Below are 19,329 nucleotides of genomic sequence, written 5' to 3'. Positions count from 1 at the left end.
GGATCTAATAATGTTTATGGATGAGTGCAAACATTCATGTTTTTTAACATTACAGTGGTATGAAGCAGGTCGTGATTGCTAAAGAGACAGATATCACACGCGAGTGCCGCGGATATAAAGGATTAAGGACATTTAATTCTACCGAACTACCCGCAAGTGCTGGATTACTCACACAGGTCAGTTTATTAGACGAATTAAACTTGTGAGCTAACGCAGCGCTGCTTCACTTGGTCTAACGTTACACTATCACACTAAACGGCATTTAAATGTGTGTTGAAAGTTATAATGTTATACTACGTGTTAGTTCGTTTGCTATACGAAACTAGCAGTAAGCTAGATCAACATTAGAATAACATACTGACCATATTCTAACATTTCATCATGTTGAGCTAACGTTATATAACATTGATTTGTTTTATGTACATTTGCTCACCTGTCTAATAAAGCTATCAAGTCGTGACTCGTGAAGCTCTGTCAAGTCCAAGTTAGTCGCGGACGTGGAGCTCTTGGCATCTCAAAAACGCCACGCTGATATTGATCCTCATTTTAGTTCTCCTTGTTTGTCCCAAAGTCTGCATGCCATGGTCTATGTTTGAAAGAAACAAGAACTGCGTGCCGCTAAACGTTACGCACTACGCAGTTGTCCACGTCTGTCGCCATGGTTACGTCATGGCTATGGCAGTATGAACGGAAAACGAGGATAGCGCGGATATTGCGTCATTGACAGGGGACATTTTTTTCCGGGACGGCCACTTATTTAAAATTGAAATTTCTCTGAAATAAAAAATCTTTGGAGACTTTTGGGATATTGTAAGTACACAACTGCAGGAAATATATCACACTGTGCAAGTGATTTTTGGATATTTTATTACAAAATTCTTACATATTGTACCTTTAATATTCATGTTTGCAAAGTTACATAAAAAACAACTTTACCTTATGTCATCTCGTCTGTCAGACATGTACATTTCTTTTTTAACCCATCAAATGAATCGTGCGACCACAGCCCCGACGCTAGCGCACTATCAAAGAGCGCATTGTAGTCAACAGAGCGGTCTGCACTGAATGTGCATTGCAACTTTGTTGCATGAGATGACAGTGATGTCGCATTGTGTGTCAGACTCAGGCCTATTCGCGCCATTCGTTTGGCGGGAGGTGAAACTTCCATATGGTGCCTGCCGTGTCATTCGCCCTGCGTGTAGATCCGGTGTATTTTGCATTTGTAGAAGGCTAGCGTTCCAAGCAGACGTTAGCTGCGACAAATAACCTGTAAACAAATAAGTTATAATGTGCAACTGCATACATTTTTCTTTTTCTATAGTAATAATCTGATAGAAAAACAATGTAATACAAACCTTAATTTCATTCAGGAAATTGTTTTTTTCTCAGAACAGAACACAAAACCTCCATTGACAAATTGATCCAGTTTTAACTGGTTTGCACAGACCCACCATTGGGTTACATTGACCCAGTGTATTGTCAGTGAAATTAACCTAGCTGAGTTACACAAAAGCTACCTAGCTACCCAGAACCTGGTTAAAAAATAAATGAATAAATAACCCAATAAAATGACCCGACAGCCTGAATCCAGCATTTAGGTTAAATAAATAAATAAATAACCCAGCATTTTTTATTGTAGTTAAACCATTAAAAGGTTTTTAGCAGACAATGAAGGGGTGGATTTTTTTTTATTTTTATTTAGTGGTCAAGCTTTGTGTTTTCATTTCTTTCCATCATGATATGGCCGAATGAACTCATTAGGCTTAACCTCAGTATGAACCCACATTGAGCAGGAAGTCTTATCCTGATGTGTGAAGAGAGAGAGAGCGGGGAGGCTGAATCTAGACAGTTTTGGTCTGGGCACAGCCCTCCAGACCCACAGCTGGAGACGGGCCATTGTGTTCTCCGTCATCCCGACGTCCAGTGTTGTTGCCATAGTAACGGGAGGGCTAGCTGAGGTCAGAATGCGTATGCTGGCTGATAAGAGGCAGATCATACAGACTACTTAGTCTTTAATCAGCGCTCTGTCTTGATCAATACCCCACAGCCTGCAGCTAATCAGCCGAGGAGACTTGCCTTGAGTCTGGTGCTCGGACCATTGTCCATAACTGGGTTGTTTTTGTCCCTCATATCTGTTCCCAGGAATAAAAGAGCACAATCAATGAGGAGCCGTGTTATAAAATGAGAGCTCAGCGGTTCTCCCTGACTGGTTGAAAGGGGTGGGGCTTAAAGAGAGTACACCCAAAATGAATATTTTGTCATCGTTTACTCACCCTAATGTTGTAATCCAAACCTGTATGAGTTTCTTTCTTCTGCTGAACACAAAATGTTGGTAATCAAACAGTTGACTGTAGCCATTGACTTCCATAGTAGGAAAAAAATACAATGGATGAACAATTTTCATTTTTGGGTGAACTATCCCTTTAAGCCATGTTCACACTTACAGTGATTTTGGTCGCTAGCGGGCATTTCAGCCACTAGATGCTCTAATGTTAGAGGTGCGCTGCATAACTGGTCATGGTGTTTGAAAATCCGATCACAAGCCATATGTTTCATTTATTTATATATATAGACAAGAAATCAGTTTTCTTGCCACTAAAATGGATAATTTTGCACGGTAAAACATTTGCAGGATTTCACAGAACCTTTTCTGATTCTTGTAGCCCAAAATAATTGAATTTGCTTCAGCTTTTTGTTTTGCAGGGATGTGCCCATCCACTTTTTCAGCAGCTTTGGTTCAAAAAGTATTTTTTATATTCAGAAAGTCTTTGTTTATGAGTTATAAGCCATGAAACAAACTAACCAGCGTGACTCACATTACAATCTTTGATTTGAATAAAAAAAAGTAAAAAGACAATGGTGTACTTAATGGCTTTAATGACGAAAGGAATTACAGTCCCAAGAAGCACTGAACGACATAATCAAAATAATAAAATATGGAGAAATATGAAACCATTAATTTAAATGTTGATTTATATATGTAGAAAAAAATATTTTAAATGAATTGCAAATATGCATATATACAAATATGTAAGAAGTCTGTGAGCATAAGGAGATTGACATGTCATTTACAGTGCTTAATGAGAGTGGGTACGATTGGCTTGTTTTGCAATTCTCAGATTGGTGGAGATTTTATTGCAGAATCTATTTATTTTTTTAAATAGCTGAACTAATGCAGACTGATGGCTTCAACAAAAACAAAACAAACAACCTTTTAGCTCACAGTAAGTTGTCTTTAATGTTTTAAAAGTTATCAAGTTATTCACTCTGTAATTTGTGTTAGTAAAATAAATACAATTGCAATTGTACACTCAGCAAATATTGTGGTACATAATAATTGAATATGCAGTAAACAAAGCTTTTCTCAGCCATTAACATGAACTGAGGGCACTTATACATGACTCATCAACTTATATGGGTACTTATATGACTCATCAACAACAGTGAATTGGACAGTGAATTTCCATGACAATTACAGCTATTTGTAATTGTAAGATGCTATTTGGGAAGAGAAAATATTGCTGATTAAATATTTCAGAGCTGAGCATAACTTAAATGTATTCACTATAACAATGTTAAAGGCCGTGAAATGACAACTTTCTTATTAAATGATATTTCCAGGATTTCAATGACCTTTTGAGCACCGTATCATACACATGCACAAGCACAAGGTAAAAATATGAAAAATTAATATTTTTTGTAAAATAAATGGTGTAAACTGGATAAAATTGTAATTATATTCAATAGGGATGCACGATATATCTGCCACCATATCGGTATTGCCCAATATGTTCATTTTTTACGGTATCGTTATCGGCCCAATAAGAAAATTTGGCCAATATATTAAAGCCGATAAATAATGGATTATTTCCTACAGATCCGCACTGTCCGCCATGATGGTTTTGATTTGCTTGAAATATGATTGGAATCACTTTGAGAAAAAGGAAAATACAGCACAAGTTTGTCATACAGGCTACATAAAATTATAATGAGAACATTAGTATTGTGTGCTTGGGACATGGCTTTTAATGGTGAGACTTTTAGTTTTGTTATCAGGCAAATGTAGATTTATCGGCTAATATATCGGTTATCGGCTTTCAAATATAAATAGTTATCGATATCGGCCAAAATGTTCATATCGGTGCATCCCCAATATTCAGGTTGTGGAGGAGCGGACAATGAGAATGAAAGAGAGGGGAGGGAAAACAGCTGTCTGAGGGAGTTGTCAAGACAAGGGATTGTAATGAGAGAGTATTGCCTCAGTCGGCATGGCTCTTTTGACTTTTCCATTCATTTTTGGTATTTATGACCTCATTTGCTTAATTCCCATCAGCCATCAGCCTCGCCGAAATCTCCAATTATATATGCATCTCAGTACTGCCCAACGAATTGCGTTCCCTAGGTGGTTAATATTTTCTTAATGATGCGTGTGATTTTCTGTTTGACTGTGGAGAGCATGGGGAAGTATACACAGCTTCTCAGCATGTGAGTTTAGTGCTCGTGGCGTGTGCGTGTATGAGTTTTGTCTAGAGACCCGTCAGTACATGACCCACTGTGTTGGTAATGCTGTAATGAGTGAACGAGGATGAGCCCTGGGGCATGTTGTCTTCTCCGTGGTGACTTCATATATGACTGCTGCTCGGCTCGGCTCGGCTCAGGCAGGTGCCAAGCACCACTCTCTCCTGCAATGCAGAGACAAAGCAGTTTAACACTGGGGTTTGGGCTTTTCTCATCACCGTGCAAAGTATGCCAGTTGTGCGCGAATACATCCCAAGCCCGTGCTAAACGCTGATGGATGCACAGTACTAGACAGTTAGTCATGTGTTTTTCCTTTAAATGTCTCACACATTTCTGCTAAAGCCTGTAATGCATTCATCCATCTGTTCAAATGGCATCTTTTCTACAAACAATGCAGATGTAACTTTTATATCGAAGGCTTATTTAATCGTTGAAATGTGTGACTGTACTTGAAGAGGCAATTTGTTCATTTTGTGTAGATAAATATATGTATAAAATACAAATGTAATCGGCTTTTAAAAAATACAATATTATACATGTGTGCATATTTCTAGTGTGTGTCTATGTATATGTGTATATATTCCTCAATTAAATATCATTATGTGGATCATGGATGCGTATTAATTTTTTACTTAATACTGTTTTTAAATCACTACAGTACATAGTATAGCTGTATAAAACAGGCAAATTGCATTCTCGCTTGGCAAAAGTCTAGTCCCTAGCCAATACACCACTTCCTGCAGACAGCAAACACATTCAATAAGTTAGGTCATGCCAGCTCTGCCATCTGAGTTTAAGGTGATGGATTCTTTGAGAACAGAACTCCCCCTGCATAAATTAGTATGAGAAAAAGGTTGGGCTGCATGTGTCTCACTCAAAGCGTAGTGCCATAAATCATGTGAATACGTGAATATAGCCTACACATCTTGCATGATGTCTGCTTTCATAGCTGAATTTCTATAGACCGCCGCTGTCTTGCAGCTTCAAGGGGATTCATAGGGATTCATTGTTTCATTTATATAGGGCTTTTTTGGGTACTCAAAGCGCTTTACACATGGAAGGGGGAATCTCCTCAACCACCACCAATTGACTAGTTCATCTAGATTTGTAATTTTTTTATTTTACCTGTCAGGAAAACCCTAATTTTACAGTTTTTTTTTTTTTTTAAGACCTAGTAGTCGACTAGATGTTCAGGTAAACTTCCAACGAGTTGTCTTTGAAAATATGTACTTTTGCACACACATCGATATCATGCCCTTAGCACTGTTCTGAAGTGACTTGTATTTAAGTGTTACGAGGCTTACTTTGAGTTAGCATGTTTCCAGCTGGCACAGAAAGAAAATGCTGCAAACCCTCCCAACTGACTGACTGATTCCAGCTCAATTCCTGCTGCTTTTCCCGCTCTGCCGGGGTTCTGCTGGGATTAAACTTTTAATAGATGAGAAGATGCCAAGCGCAGGTGGGAAATCGCACAAATTCGGTTCTGTGCAGTCCACCAGGAATGCACGCAAGCCCTTGACATGTTAGAGGAGACCTAGAAACAACGCATTGAAAAGAGTTGGAAATGAAATGGAAAATGGAGTTTGAGAAGGAGAAAAAGTGCAGATAATTATTTTTTGCAATAATTCAGAGCAGTAATTATTTGGCACATAAGCACTATATAGTCATATAATAATAATAATAATAATAACTGAATTAAAAACTTACTCATAAATGGGCCTATTTGATTAAATATAATATTTGTGAATGTATATAATAATAGTTTTTTTTGTTTGTTTTTTTAAACATGTCAAATGCATTGCAGGCAGTGATTCAAATTATTATTATTTTTCTCATTCATCTAATTGCTGTTAACTGGAAAAGCTGCTCTGGTCTGAGCTGCAGTGTTTCTACGGAAAAATGTTGTCGGTGACATTGCTATTTTTTTTAATCGGTTACTCTCCAACATGATACAAACCCTGTTCTTGCTGCACTACCCGGATAATGGCGTGCCCCATGAGTCTCTGCAGCATTAAAATGGTGCAAGAGTCTGTGAGTCTGAGAAACAGGGATCACTCCTCTCCCTCGGCATCACAACTACAGCCATTCATCAAAGTGCTGTGACTCAGTAAATATTCATCAGCCACTTACCAGTGACTGACAGCAAACACCAAATTACAAACAGAGCAGAGATAGAAGAGCGCAGGATGGAGGCAGAGGTTTGGTGAAAAAGGAGACACTGTGATGGAAATAAGGTGTTGAAATGTCTGTGCAGTTATTCATTAAGAGATCATGAGAGACAGACAGACACCAGTGTGCCCTTGAGAGCTGAATGTACGTGACTTGAGTGCCGACACGTTATTTTGACCAGAGCACCTGTACATGGACTGTGATTGCATGTGTGTGTGTGAGTTACAGTGTTGAAAAGCGCACATGGCGGCACCAGATTACTGTAACAAAAAAAAAAATCAAGGCTGTCTGTGAGTTTTTTTAATTACATCAAAAGGTAAATGTATCTTTTGGAGGCCAAAAATGTTGCCTTGATACATTAATGCAGTCAAGTAAATTGTCTTACCCTGGCTGGTATTTTATTTTTTTGTATTCATTCATTTTGTATTTTTAATTTTGTTTACTTTATTTTTATTTTTGCATTTTACTTTTTAGACTTAAGTCGTAAAATATCTTTTGGTCATGGAGGAAAATCATCTTGTAACTCTTAGCGTGAGATTCTCATTAAGTGCCTTAGAGTTTTATCTTGACCTTTGAAGTCCTGCGTCCTTAATTGTGGCTCACAGTCCTGCAGTGTGACCGTTCTGGCAGCTGTCTAGTAAAGAATCAAGCCGACCACTTCTGCCCAGCCACATCTGACTCCAGGCCAGGCTTTAAACTGCTGTCATTAGTGCAAGGTTTCTGCAGTATTATTTCAGTTTCACATGTAAATGAGGACGGCATGATAGCTGTGTTCTGCTGACTTAAAATGGCCAGTCTACACTGTCAGTCATGAAATTCCTAGCTATGATGTAGAGCTTACTGTCTGGCATAAAAGACCATTGATGTTGGTCTGTCTGCCTTTGCTTTTACCCAAGATCATACAATCTAACAAGCAACAGTCAAGAACTACTGAGAAAAGTAAATGCTGTACACCCAGCTTTATACAAAAAACCTATATACCATCAAATGGAGAGCCATGGTCATTATTTCTGTTTTATTCTGTAGTTATTTTTATTATCCTTTGTCATCCGCTGCTGCTGAGTGGGTAGTAATGCCATACTGTATATTTTTACTGTAACTACCATTTAAAAAAAATGTTGCTTGTATTTTTATTTCAGCGAGGATGCATTACAAAGACTTCTACGTTGTTCATACCTGTCAAGTATCCCGTTTTGGCCGGGAAAGTCCCGTATTTTACCTTTCTTTCCCGCCACCCTCCCGTATTAGGATTTTCCTGTAAATCTCCCGTATTTTAACCTGCGTTATTGAAAAATAATAATACCCCGGGCGGAGTAAAAAGCCTCGCGATAACTACAGGTGTGAGGTTAGTGTGTGAGGTCAGATGATGAGTGACAACGCGGGGAAAACAAAAAACAAACAAAAACAGAGACGGATGATGGACGCTATGACAGAGCAAGGCGCTCCTGCCAAAAAACCAAAACCCTCATGTACTAAATACCGCGATCAATGGGATAGCGAATTTACTTTTCTGAAGAGGACCAGGGTGGGGGACAGTCACGCGTTTTGTAAGTTTTGTAACTGCGACTTTAGCATCTCACACGGGGAAGGAATGATGTATGTCAGCACGAGACAGGGTGTTTAGCATGGTACGAAAGATTGTTACAGAGAATAGGATGACGTTAGACAACAGAACTGTTTGCTCTACTCTCATGTAAAATTAACCACTCTGGCCCAGCCCACAAATACACTCCTTCCAAAACAGTTAATACAAAGTCTGCAAAAAATGTGTTCAATAACTCACTAAAAGAGTAAAGAAAAGTTATGTGAAATGAAAAGAAAAACTGCAAATGAAAAGAAAAACTGTAAAAGAAAAGCAATATGAAATGAAAATAATGTGTGGAATGAAAATAAAATGTAAATGTAAAGACAAGCAATGTTAAATGAACAGAAAATATGCAAATAATCCTTTAAATAAATGCTCTTAATATATACCCTATATATATACCATACACACACATATATATATATATATATATACACTCACCGGCCACTTTATTAGGTACACCTGTCCAACTGCTCGTTAACACTTAATTTCTAAGCAGCCAATCACATGGCGGCAACTCAGTGCATTTAGGCATGTAGACATGGTCAAGACAATCTCCTGCAGTTCAAACCAAGCATCAGTATGGGGAAGAAATTTGATTTGAGTGACTTTGAACGTGGCATGATTGTTGGTGCCAGAAGGGCTGGTCTGAGTATTTCAGAAACTGCTAATCTACTGGGATTTTCACGCACAACCATCTCTAGGGTTTACAGAGAATGGTCCGAAAAAGGAAAAACATCCAGTGAGCGGCAGTTCTGTGGGCGGAAATGCCTTGTTGATGCCAGAGGTCAGAGGAGAATGGCCAGACTGGTTCGAGCTGATAGAAGGGCAACAGTGACTGAAATAACCACTCGTTACAACCGAAGTATGCAGCAAAGCATTTGTGAAGCCACAACACGCACAACCTTGAGGCGGATGGGCTACAACAGCAGAAGACTCCACCGGGTACCACTCATCTCCACTACAAATAGGAAAAAGAGGCTACAATTTGCAAGAGCTCACCAAAATTGAACAGTTGAAGACTGGAAAAATGTTGCCTGGTCTGATGAGTCTCGATTTCTGTTGAGACATTCAGATGTTAGAGTCAGAATTTGGCGTAAACAGAATGAGAACATGGAACCATCATGCCTTGTTACCACTGTGCAGGCTGGTGGTGGTGGTGTAATGGTGTGGGGGATGTTTTCCTGGCACACTTTAGGCCCCTTAGTGCCAATTGGGCATCGTTTAAATGCCACGGCCTACCTGAGCATTGTTTCTGACCATGTCCATCCCTTTATGGCCACCATGTACCCATCCTCTGATGGCCACTTCCACCATGTCACAAAGCTCTAATCATTTCAAATTGGTTTCTTGAACATGACAATGAGTTCACTGTACTAAAATGGCCTCCACAGTCACCAGATCTCAACCCAATAGAGCATCTTTGGGATGTGGTGGAACGGGAGATTCGCATCATGGATGTGCAGCCGACAAATCTGCGGCAACTGTGTGATGCCATCATGTCAATATGGACCAAACTCCCTGAGGAATGCTTCCAGCACCTTGTTGAATCTATGCCACGAAGAATTGAGGCAGTTCTGAAGGCAAAAGGGGGTCCAACCCGTTACTAGCATGGGGTACCTAATAAAGTGGCCGGTGAGTGTATATATATATGTGTGTGTGTATATGTTTTCATTTAGGCTATAACACCTGTCTTAAAATGTAAGGGATACTGCTAATGACTGCTCGCGGTGGGCGCCGGAAAATTTCCCTTATTTTCAAATCCAAAACTTGACAGGTATGACGTTGTTACAGAAAATAATCCTATTTAAAATAAATGCTGTTCTTTTAAACTTAAAAGGAATAAATTACATTTTAAAATATATTAGTAGAAAACAGTTATTTTGAATTGTAATTATTTCATTATATTACTGTTTTCACTGTATTTAATCAAATTCATCCTAGGTGAGCATAAGCAAACATTAAAACACATAACCCATTAAAAAAACTAACTCTGTGTGTATGTGTGAAATAAGAATATAAGCACTAATAATATAATAATAAGCTTTAGCGTTTTACTGTATCACAGCCAAATTCATAATGTAACAGGACCGTAAGCTATTCTTTAGCTTTAATGGTGACCTTGATTCTTGATGAGGCAAATGTGATTTCATTCTTTCACTGACACACTTAATTGGGGTGAGGATCTAAACATGATTTTTCCGTGAACTTTTCTTTTAATATCGGTGTGTGACATTTTGCGGCCACGTCTTGGCCAATTGAGGCCGGTGGTATTAAGCATTGTAATTTTAAAATCACAATGAAAGTTGGAAAGGGATTAATACAAGAGAAAATAATCCTCAGGAAACCGCACAGTTCAAATATGTGATTTGTTTTCATTTCCAATAGACCAAACTTCAAAATAATTCCTCATCCATGGCAAATTCGCAGTACGCACACTCGAGCTTTCCAGTGTTGCGTTCTCTCAATATTTACAGAATCCCGCTTCTTCTTTCTACTAGCTAAGATCCACCTGTAGTTTCATTTGCAGCACCCACATTTCCAGTCATGCTTCAGTGGGTTTGCAATTTGAGCCTGTACGGATAAGTAATGGCTAAGACTGTACGGAATAAAAGTAAATGCAGAAATGATGGAAAAACGCAGCCGAAAGCTTCCAGCAAATGTACATGCCCCCAGACAACATGCAGGCCGTGTCTGTGGACATGAGCTCTAGTGGCCCAATCTATTGATTGAAGGTGATCACTTCTGACAGTGCAGCGTTTTATCTGGTCAGAATATACAGTATGTTTCATGTTCTGCTTCAGATGCTTCCTCCTTGTGCTTGTCAGATTTCTCGGGGGGAGGAAAGGCAGAAATAAGTTTGTGACCTTAAAAGGTTCATCTAATATCCTTAGCGTTAACTGCACTGGAGCTTGAAATTAATGTTGGATTTTCATTTCAAGAGCATCAGCAAAGTTAAATTTCTTGGGGAAAAGGCAAGTTGTCCACCCTGAAGCAGTTGGTAATGCCTAACACACATCATAATGTGATGAAGAACCTCCGACACCGAAGGCAACTGCTGGGCAGTGTTTTTATATGAAGACAGGCTTTTAAGAATGCCACTACTAGAATCATAATGCCACCTCTAGAACAAAATCAAGTGAGCTTTAGAAACAACCAAGCAAATCATCACTATGATGCTTATTTCTTGGTAAAAACTGAGCAATAAATTGGAAAACAGGATATTTATCAATTAAACCACTGCTTCAGATTACATTTTTTTCATTCCACCAACAGGATGTTACTTGATTGAATTTTGAAGTGCCTTTTAGCCTTTCTGCATCTGTATACTCTCAGCATTTTTCAGCAATAGTTTCATCATGCGCTGATTCACCAGGAGCGTGATGACTTGACCCCGCAAAACATTGAAACCTTTCATTGGTTACTCATATCAAGATGCATCTTAACAGCCTATCACAGCGGCCGTGTTCACCAGCTCACTAGTTGGCTGTTATCTAGAGTTCAGCATTGCTTTTGCCCTCATGGCTCATTTGTGGAAATTGCACTGGAGATGTTTTTTTCTTTTTGTGCTTGGTCTCAATGCACTTTATGGAGTACAAATTGGTGATGATCATAAAACATTCCTTGAGAGAGTTGCTGCATACAGAATAGAGCCACAAAGCAATTAGACTTTATGGTGTTTAGTTCAAACCTACAAAGTATGTGCCTTACTAATGCTTAGGTTAAAATTGGAGCTGTTTGATTTGTGGATTTTAATTGTAGGTCTTTCTGGTCTGATCTAAAGCAATTTAAAAGTGCTTTAAATAATCTGGTCAGGCAATATTACAATCTTCATATTGATCTTTATATGTTAGCCTGTTTATACACTGCTGTTCAAAAGTTTGGGGTCAGTAAGATTTTGATTTTTTTTGATGAGTTAATAGTTTTATTCAGCGAAGACGCAATAAATTGGTCAGAAGTGAAATACATTTATATGGTTACACAATATGTGTTGAGTAATATCTGTTCATCAAATAATCTTGAAAGAAAAGTTTCGCGGTTTCCAGAAAAATACTAAGCAGCACAATTGTATTCAAGATTTGTAATAATAAGAAATATTTCTTAAACACAAAATCAGCATATTAGAATGATTTCTGAAGAATCATGTGACTGAAGACTGGAGTAATGGCTACTGAAAATATGCCATTTTATATCATATTTTATGTTGTCATAACATTTTTTTTAAAAAAATGACATTTTTTTTAAATATATTAAAATAGAAAGTGATTATTTTAAGTTATAATACTGTTTTACTTCAATTTTTTATCAAATAAATGTAGCCTTGGTAAGCACAAGAAGATTAAAATAAAACCGGCAACACTTTAGTTTAGGGTCCAATTCTCACTATTAACTAGTTTCTTATTAGCATGCATATACTGTACTAGTATATTGACTGTTTATTAGTACTTATAAAGCACATATTAATGCCTTATTCTGCATGACCATATTCTACATCCCTAATCCTACCCAATACCTAAACTTAACAATTACCTTACTAACTATTAATAAGCAGTAATTAGGAGTTTGAGGCAAAAGTGGTAGTTAAAGGTGGGGTATGTGATTTTCTTTTTTGACCATTTTTTTTAAAATCACTTTAAATCCTATTCCTAACCCACTTACAGCCACTGAGTAAGAAGCACTGAAATGAAAATTAAGCAATCTTTTTAATGGTAGTGTGTGTGTATATATAAGATAAAAAATCTTCAACAACTCCATCTGTGTGGTCTAATGTCTCTTGTACATTACTCTCTCTCTTTTCTTTCTACTGTCCCTCTTGCACACACTAGCCAGAGCAGTTTGTTGATGAGCACAGCAGATGTTGCGTTCAGGGTCCAGGGAGAATCAGTGGCAGCAGAAATGGTGAGCACTAAACTGTTAGCTATGGATGGGGTTTGGCTCTCTCCCCACTGCATTCCCTTGATAAACCTTTGAGACGAGACGGATAGAGGGAAAAAGCCTTCTGACTCATGCCTTTGGCTTGGAGATGCAACAAAGTAAAACTCCTCCTCCTTTTTTTTTGGTATAAATAAGTACCCAGAGTCACAAACACATCCCTGCATTACTACATAAACCTTTCCACCACTGAAAACCTCTCCATTGGTTCTCTCTCAAGATGAAGAATCTGAAGAAAAACACAATCTGAACAATGAAATCATCATGCCGGCTACCACTTGCGTGTTCATGTTAGAACAACTTGCAATCTGTCACCAAATGAAACTGGCAAGGATGACACTAAGTGGGGGAGTGTGGGATGAAAAGATGGCTTGTAGGAAGCAGAGAGAGAAACCTGGTCTGATTACCATTGGAATTCCCCAAGTAACTTTGAGTCCAATTTGATTTACACCAGCAAAGTCTGGCATCCAGAATGCCAGCCTTGTGTAAATGCCAATCAAGATTCATTCAGTATGATGAGGCCTGAGAGAGCCAGAGAGTGTGGATTTTAGTCAAGATGGGCAGTGTATTTATGGGAGTGTAAATGAGGTGGTGAGGGATGAATGTGCCGTCAGTTCAGTGGGTCTTGGGTTATATCAATTTTTTTTGCAACCTTTTTAGCCTGGAAATCCAGACCCAAATCCGAAAGATTAAGGGTCTGGCATTGAGTAATGAAAATCGTCCAACTTGAGGGGCGGCACCAAGCATGCATTTGAAAATCTCACTGCACGCAATTGGATAAAAATATGACCAGTCACAACAATACACCCCATACGCTTAGCTACCAGCGGAGCTAACTGGTAGATTAGACTCTTGCCGTATCCGGTCGGCAAAGCAGCAGAAAATTCCTTCTTGCAAAGGAACGTCGAGCGCCGTCGTCTGTTCCTCTTTTAGATAAAAAGCCAAGTCTAACTCGTTCATTGTAGCGGCCAAAGCCGTTTCAAACAACTGGTGTTCATCCATAGCCATCTTGCAATGTTTACTAATGACTTCGACGTCGCAGCGCTGTCGTCATCTGTTTAGCTCGCCTCTGGCCCGCCTATATCAGATACACCGATGTGATTGGTGCAGCTCGGCTACAAGGGCATTAGTGGTGCAACAGATCATCATTGATCCGTGATCCGTTCGGATCATTATCTTCGGTTCGGCACACACGTGATCCGCGGATTGATTTATGAAAAAAAAAAAAATCGTACGCATGTTCAGTCCACACACATCTCCACAGCGTGGTCATGGCGAGCGGAGGAACGGAGGAGCTTGAACGCCCCGCGTCATTTAAATCCCCTGTATGGGAGCATTTTGGCTTCCCTGTCAAATATAATGATGAAGGAAAGAGGTTAGTGGATAAAACCGTGACAGTGTGTGTAGTAGAGTGGCCATACGTCCGAATTTTGGCCGGACAGTCCGGAGTAGCGCTGAATTGTAAGACAGAGAGCATCCTGATTGGCCTGTTTCGGTAAGTCAACCAGTCAACCCCCCCCTAATATCTCTAAAAATAAGATATTGCCTTGTGCACTTTAAGTTGATTTTTTATATTTTAATTTAATAATTTAAAAGACAAAACTTATGTTTATTTGTCTTGTCTTTTTTGCTGATCCGAAAAATGATCCGATCCGTGACTCTGATCTGAGAAACAATCCGAACCGTGAGTTTTTTGATCTGTTGCACCCCTAAAGGGCATAGTTAATGAGCATCCTTACTCGATGCCAGAGTGACTCGCTGAGCAAATTCAAATTGTGCTCTCGCGAGAACTCTGGATTTCCAGGGTACAACCTTTTTGTTTTCTTTGATTAATTTTCTTTGATTTTATTTGAGTTATATTGGTGAACTTGCAAATGAGGGAGTGATACATCTTTGGTGATGGTTCCATAGTGAAATGAAAAGGTGTAGAAAAACACTGAAAATAAAATGGAAAGGGCGATAAAGAGGAAGGCAGTAAATTTAAGTATAGTCTTAAATGACCTAAGAGGACAGGGCTTTAAGTCTTGTAAAAAGAGGGATGAAAAGTGTTTATGTGGTTTTTGAAGGGCTGGGTCCATTTGGGGTGCCTCTGGACAAACTGAAGCAGGAGTCTGGACAGATTAGAAGAGCTAAGAGGCTGAGGGCTGCTGGGTATTTTTAGAGTGATTTAGAGTTCCTGACAATAATGATGATGATAACACTGCGGTTCTACAGACTGAGAGTGAGAGAGAGAGAGATGCCACACAGCATGTCTCAACAGTTTTCCACTCTTGAAATAGTTTTATTTGTGGAATAACAGGATTGCTGAAATCTGATCTTGAACTTTAAACGGAGCTCTTTACCAGGACGGGATAGTTTTACAGGGGCTTTCCACGGATTATATTAAAATATTAAAACAGAAATACAATGTAAAGTTTCTGCTAAATCTTGAGATCTGCTCTAGCTCTCCTTCATACTAGGGATGTCTGAATCCTTCATTTGAATTAGATCTTTTCAAATGAAGAAGTTTGTCCAGTTCACAAATCAGACTAAGACAGTGATTTGAACTCAAGAAATGGATCAATTATCCATTCGCAGGGGTTAACAACTGACTAGAAGGGAAGATTATTGGTGTCATACACCGATTGGTCTGCGCAGCGGCGCTTTAACGTGCCCCTATTATGCTATTTTAAAGTTTCCTAATGTTGTTTTGGAGTCTCCTACAACAGGTTTACATGCATTAAAGGTCAAAAAGAGAAGGTTTAATTTTCTCATAATATATTGCACATTACCACATTTTTCAGTGATTCTCAAACAACTCGTCAGATGAATCAATTTCTCTAAATCCCTCCTTTCCGTGAGCTACTCTGCTCTGATTGGTCAGACAGCTCATTCTGTTGTGATTGGTCTACCATGTACAGCGCGCGTCGAAAACAAAAACGCCCATTGCCATAACGTCAGCTCTGCGTGTCCTGAGGCTTCCTACACCGTAAACTAAACACAGTAACGAACAATGACGTTGATTTTACCATATCAATCTGAGCGCGAGTCCGATCATGAAACACTGGAAGAACTAGTTATTCAACCCGAACTTCCATCGTAAGGACGACTCGAGCAGAACGTTTCTCAGTGATACACTACTCAATTTGAGGTACATTATGCGATGTTGCAACTGTAATTCCTCACCATCAGCATTAACAAGTGCATGTCCATCAACAAACCGAATATTTTACTTATAACGTTACTCATTTATTTACAGAGTATTTTTCTAATTTATTGTGGTGAACTTGTGGAAACTATCAATAACAGTGCATGCATTAGCCGAGCTCTAGCGTGAATTACTGATGTAACATAACCGTTGGTAAAACAAATCTTGCTCCATGCTTAATCTTTTCTCAAAGACTCAAAGTAGTGAGAACGACGGACAATCTGCATTAATAGACACAGTTTTAGGTAATAGTGGCCCACAACTGATTAGCAGAAGTATTTCAGTAAGACAGTAATAATGTGAGTTAGCAGGAGACCTACTGTACACAATATAAAACACAAAACTAAGTATTTTGAACACCATCTTTCAAGAGCAAGCGGTTTGCGAATCCTGCATTTGTCAGTAAAATGAAGGGAACAGCAAAAGTTTAGGATTATACTGCTGTGGTATCATGGTAAAGATGAATTTTCACCACTGATTCTTCACATGCTCGTCCTTGGGCAGTGGGTCTTTACCTTCACATTGTAGAGCACATCGTCTTCTCGACATGATGCTATCCAGTGTCCACAGTGTCCTTTCAGATTTAAAACTTTGCAGGATGTTTTCATTCACTTAGAGCTATGTTACACCCTATATGAAAGGTCGTTTTCCTAAATCCACAATAGGGGCACTTTAAGTCAAACACACCTAATGTGTCCATAGGAACTTAAATTTCAGTCTTTTACCTTATACAATCATAATTATTCCTCTAATGTCCTCTGGAAATAAAAAGTGTACATTACCATTCAAAACGTTTGGGGAGATTTTGATCAAGTCTCACCAATGTCTCACCAATGCTGCATTTATTAGATCAAAATGCAGTAAAAACAGTAATATTGTGAAATATTATTACAATTTAAAAATAAACTGTTTTATATTTAATATATTTTAATATACTTTAAAATGTGATTTATTCTTGTGATGTCAAAGCTTAATTTTCAGCATCATTACTCCAGTCTTCAGTGTCCCATGATTCTTCAGAAATCACTCTGATAATAAGAAACGTTTCTTGAGAAGCAAATCAGTACATTAGTGTTGAAAACAGTTGTGCTGCTTATTTTGGAGTAACAGTGATCATTTTTTTCAGGATTGTTTTATGAATAGAAAGCTCAATGAACAACATTTATTTTAAATGGAAATCTTTTGTAACATTATATGGTTATTCCATGTCAAATCAACCAAATTTCGGAAACATCCCCAGCTTAAATTTCTGATTTTGTTAATATTTTTTTTCTGAAGACAGACAGATCAATTGTGATAAAAGCCAAAATATTAAAGGGTTAGTTCACCCAAAAATCACTGTCATTAATGACTCACCCTCATGTCGTTCCAAGCCCGTAAGACCTCCGTTCATCTTCAGAACACAGTTTAAGATATTTTAGATTTAGTCCGAGAGTTTCCTGTCCCTCCATTGAAAATGTATGTACGGTATACTGTCCTTGTCCAGAAAGGAAATAAAGACATCATCAAAGTAGTCCATGTGACATCAGTGGGTTAGTTAGAATGTTTTGAAGCATCGAAAATACATTTTGGTCCAAAAATAACAAAAACTATTACTTTATTCAGCATTGTATTTTCTTCCGGTTATCTAAGATATCTAAAATATCTTAAACTGTGTTCCGAAGATGAACGGAGGTCTTACGGGCTTGGAACGACATGAGGGTGAGTCATTAATGACATAATTTTCATTTTTGGGTGAACTAAGCCTTTAATGTCATGGATGAATATTTACTGAATAATCCAGTTTTGTAGAGGGGGGTCAAAATGACAATTTTCTCCTGAGGTTTGGAGCCCGTCTAAAATAATGATGGTGCAATCTTTCTAAAGTAATTTTTACTCCTCTGTAATCTGACTCCAAACCTCAGGGTTGTCATTTTGACCCCCCTCTACAAAACTGTGTATTACTCAGTAAATATTCATCCATGACATTTAATATTTTGGCTTTCTACTTCATTTTTATGTATTTTTGTCACCAGACAAAAAATGATCTCAATTTTTAGCTGGGGACCTCTGGTTGAGTGTACACAGAAATTACCCTAAATATGTCTTTATGTGATTTTGATCCAATTTAATGCATTCTTGCTGAATGAAATGATTAATTTCTTAAAAAAAAAAAAATCTTACTGACCCCTTGTTTTTAATGGTAGTGTATCTATCCACTGGTTTGTTTTTCCTCAACATGCTCTGCCTTTAGCTTCACACTAATGCAAATGAATATTGCTTGCATCAGATGGGCCTTATTATGTAACTTTAAGTTTGTTTACATTTAATTAGTGTGGTGCATATGTATTCAGTAAATATTTCACATCCTCTTCTTCGCAGGTAATTCCCAGATGGGAGCCACTATAGTAGACGCCCTGGATACCCTTTACATAATGGGCCTCCACAACGAGTTTAAGGACGGCCAGGAGTGGATCGAGCAAAACCTGGATTTCAGTGTGGTAAGTGGCCAAGACTCGGACATGAACACACAACCAAGATCACCAACAGCACTTGTCTTTGTAGGTTTGGGACAAAGCGAATCTGTTTTTGTTTATAGACACAGTGATATCTCAGGACACTGTTATTTCACAGTGGTGAGCCGTATACTTTGGCAGCAGACTGACACAGCTGTATTAACAGTCGTTCGACACCCCATAACTCCTCAAAGACTTCAGTCCTCAGCGTGTGTGAATCTTTCAGGTTTTGATCAGATTGTGGTGGCACTTTGTGAAAAACATGTGGCGAGAAAAGAGTTGATGTGACACATCACCGTATCCAGGAGACAAGACTGGCGCCATGGAAACAATGCGAGCCTCCAGAGCTCTGCCTCCAGAATTAGCTGGTGATGTTGAGAAAAAAAATGGCAGACAAAAGAGACGTCAGAGAAGGAGCGGGGCCATTGACTGCCCCCAGGGGC

General features: G+C 38.6%; 1 protein-coding gene across 1 annotated transcript in view; it reads left to right on the top strand.

Annotated features, from left to right (window-relative positions):
• man1a2 (mannosidase, alpha, class 1A, member 2) overlaps positions 1 to 19,329 on the top strand; it is a 108,926-nt gene that overhangs the window by 53,532 nt on the left and 36,065 nt on the right. Inside the window, exon 5 of the mRNA XM_056241580.1 lies at positions 18,753 to 18,871. Coding sequence (XP_056097555.1) covers positions 18,753 to 18,871 — 119 coding nt within the window. The remainder of the gene's footprint in view (positions 1 to 18,752; positions 18,872 to 19,329) is intronic.

The sequence above is a fragment of the Rhinichthys klamathensis genome, unplaced genomic scaffold, assembly GCF_029890125.1.
Source record: "Rhinichthys klamathensis goyatoka isolate OS25496 unplaced genomic scaffold, OSU_Roscu_1.1 h1tg000021l_1, whole genome shotgun sequence".
Lineage (NCBI taxonomy): Eukaryota > Metazoa > Chordata > Actinopteri > Cypriniformes > Leuciscidae > Rhinichthys > Rhinichthys klamathensis.
The sequence above is the reverse complement of the archived record's forward strand: the minus strand, read 5'-3'. Positions and strand labels throughout refer to the sequence as shown.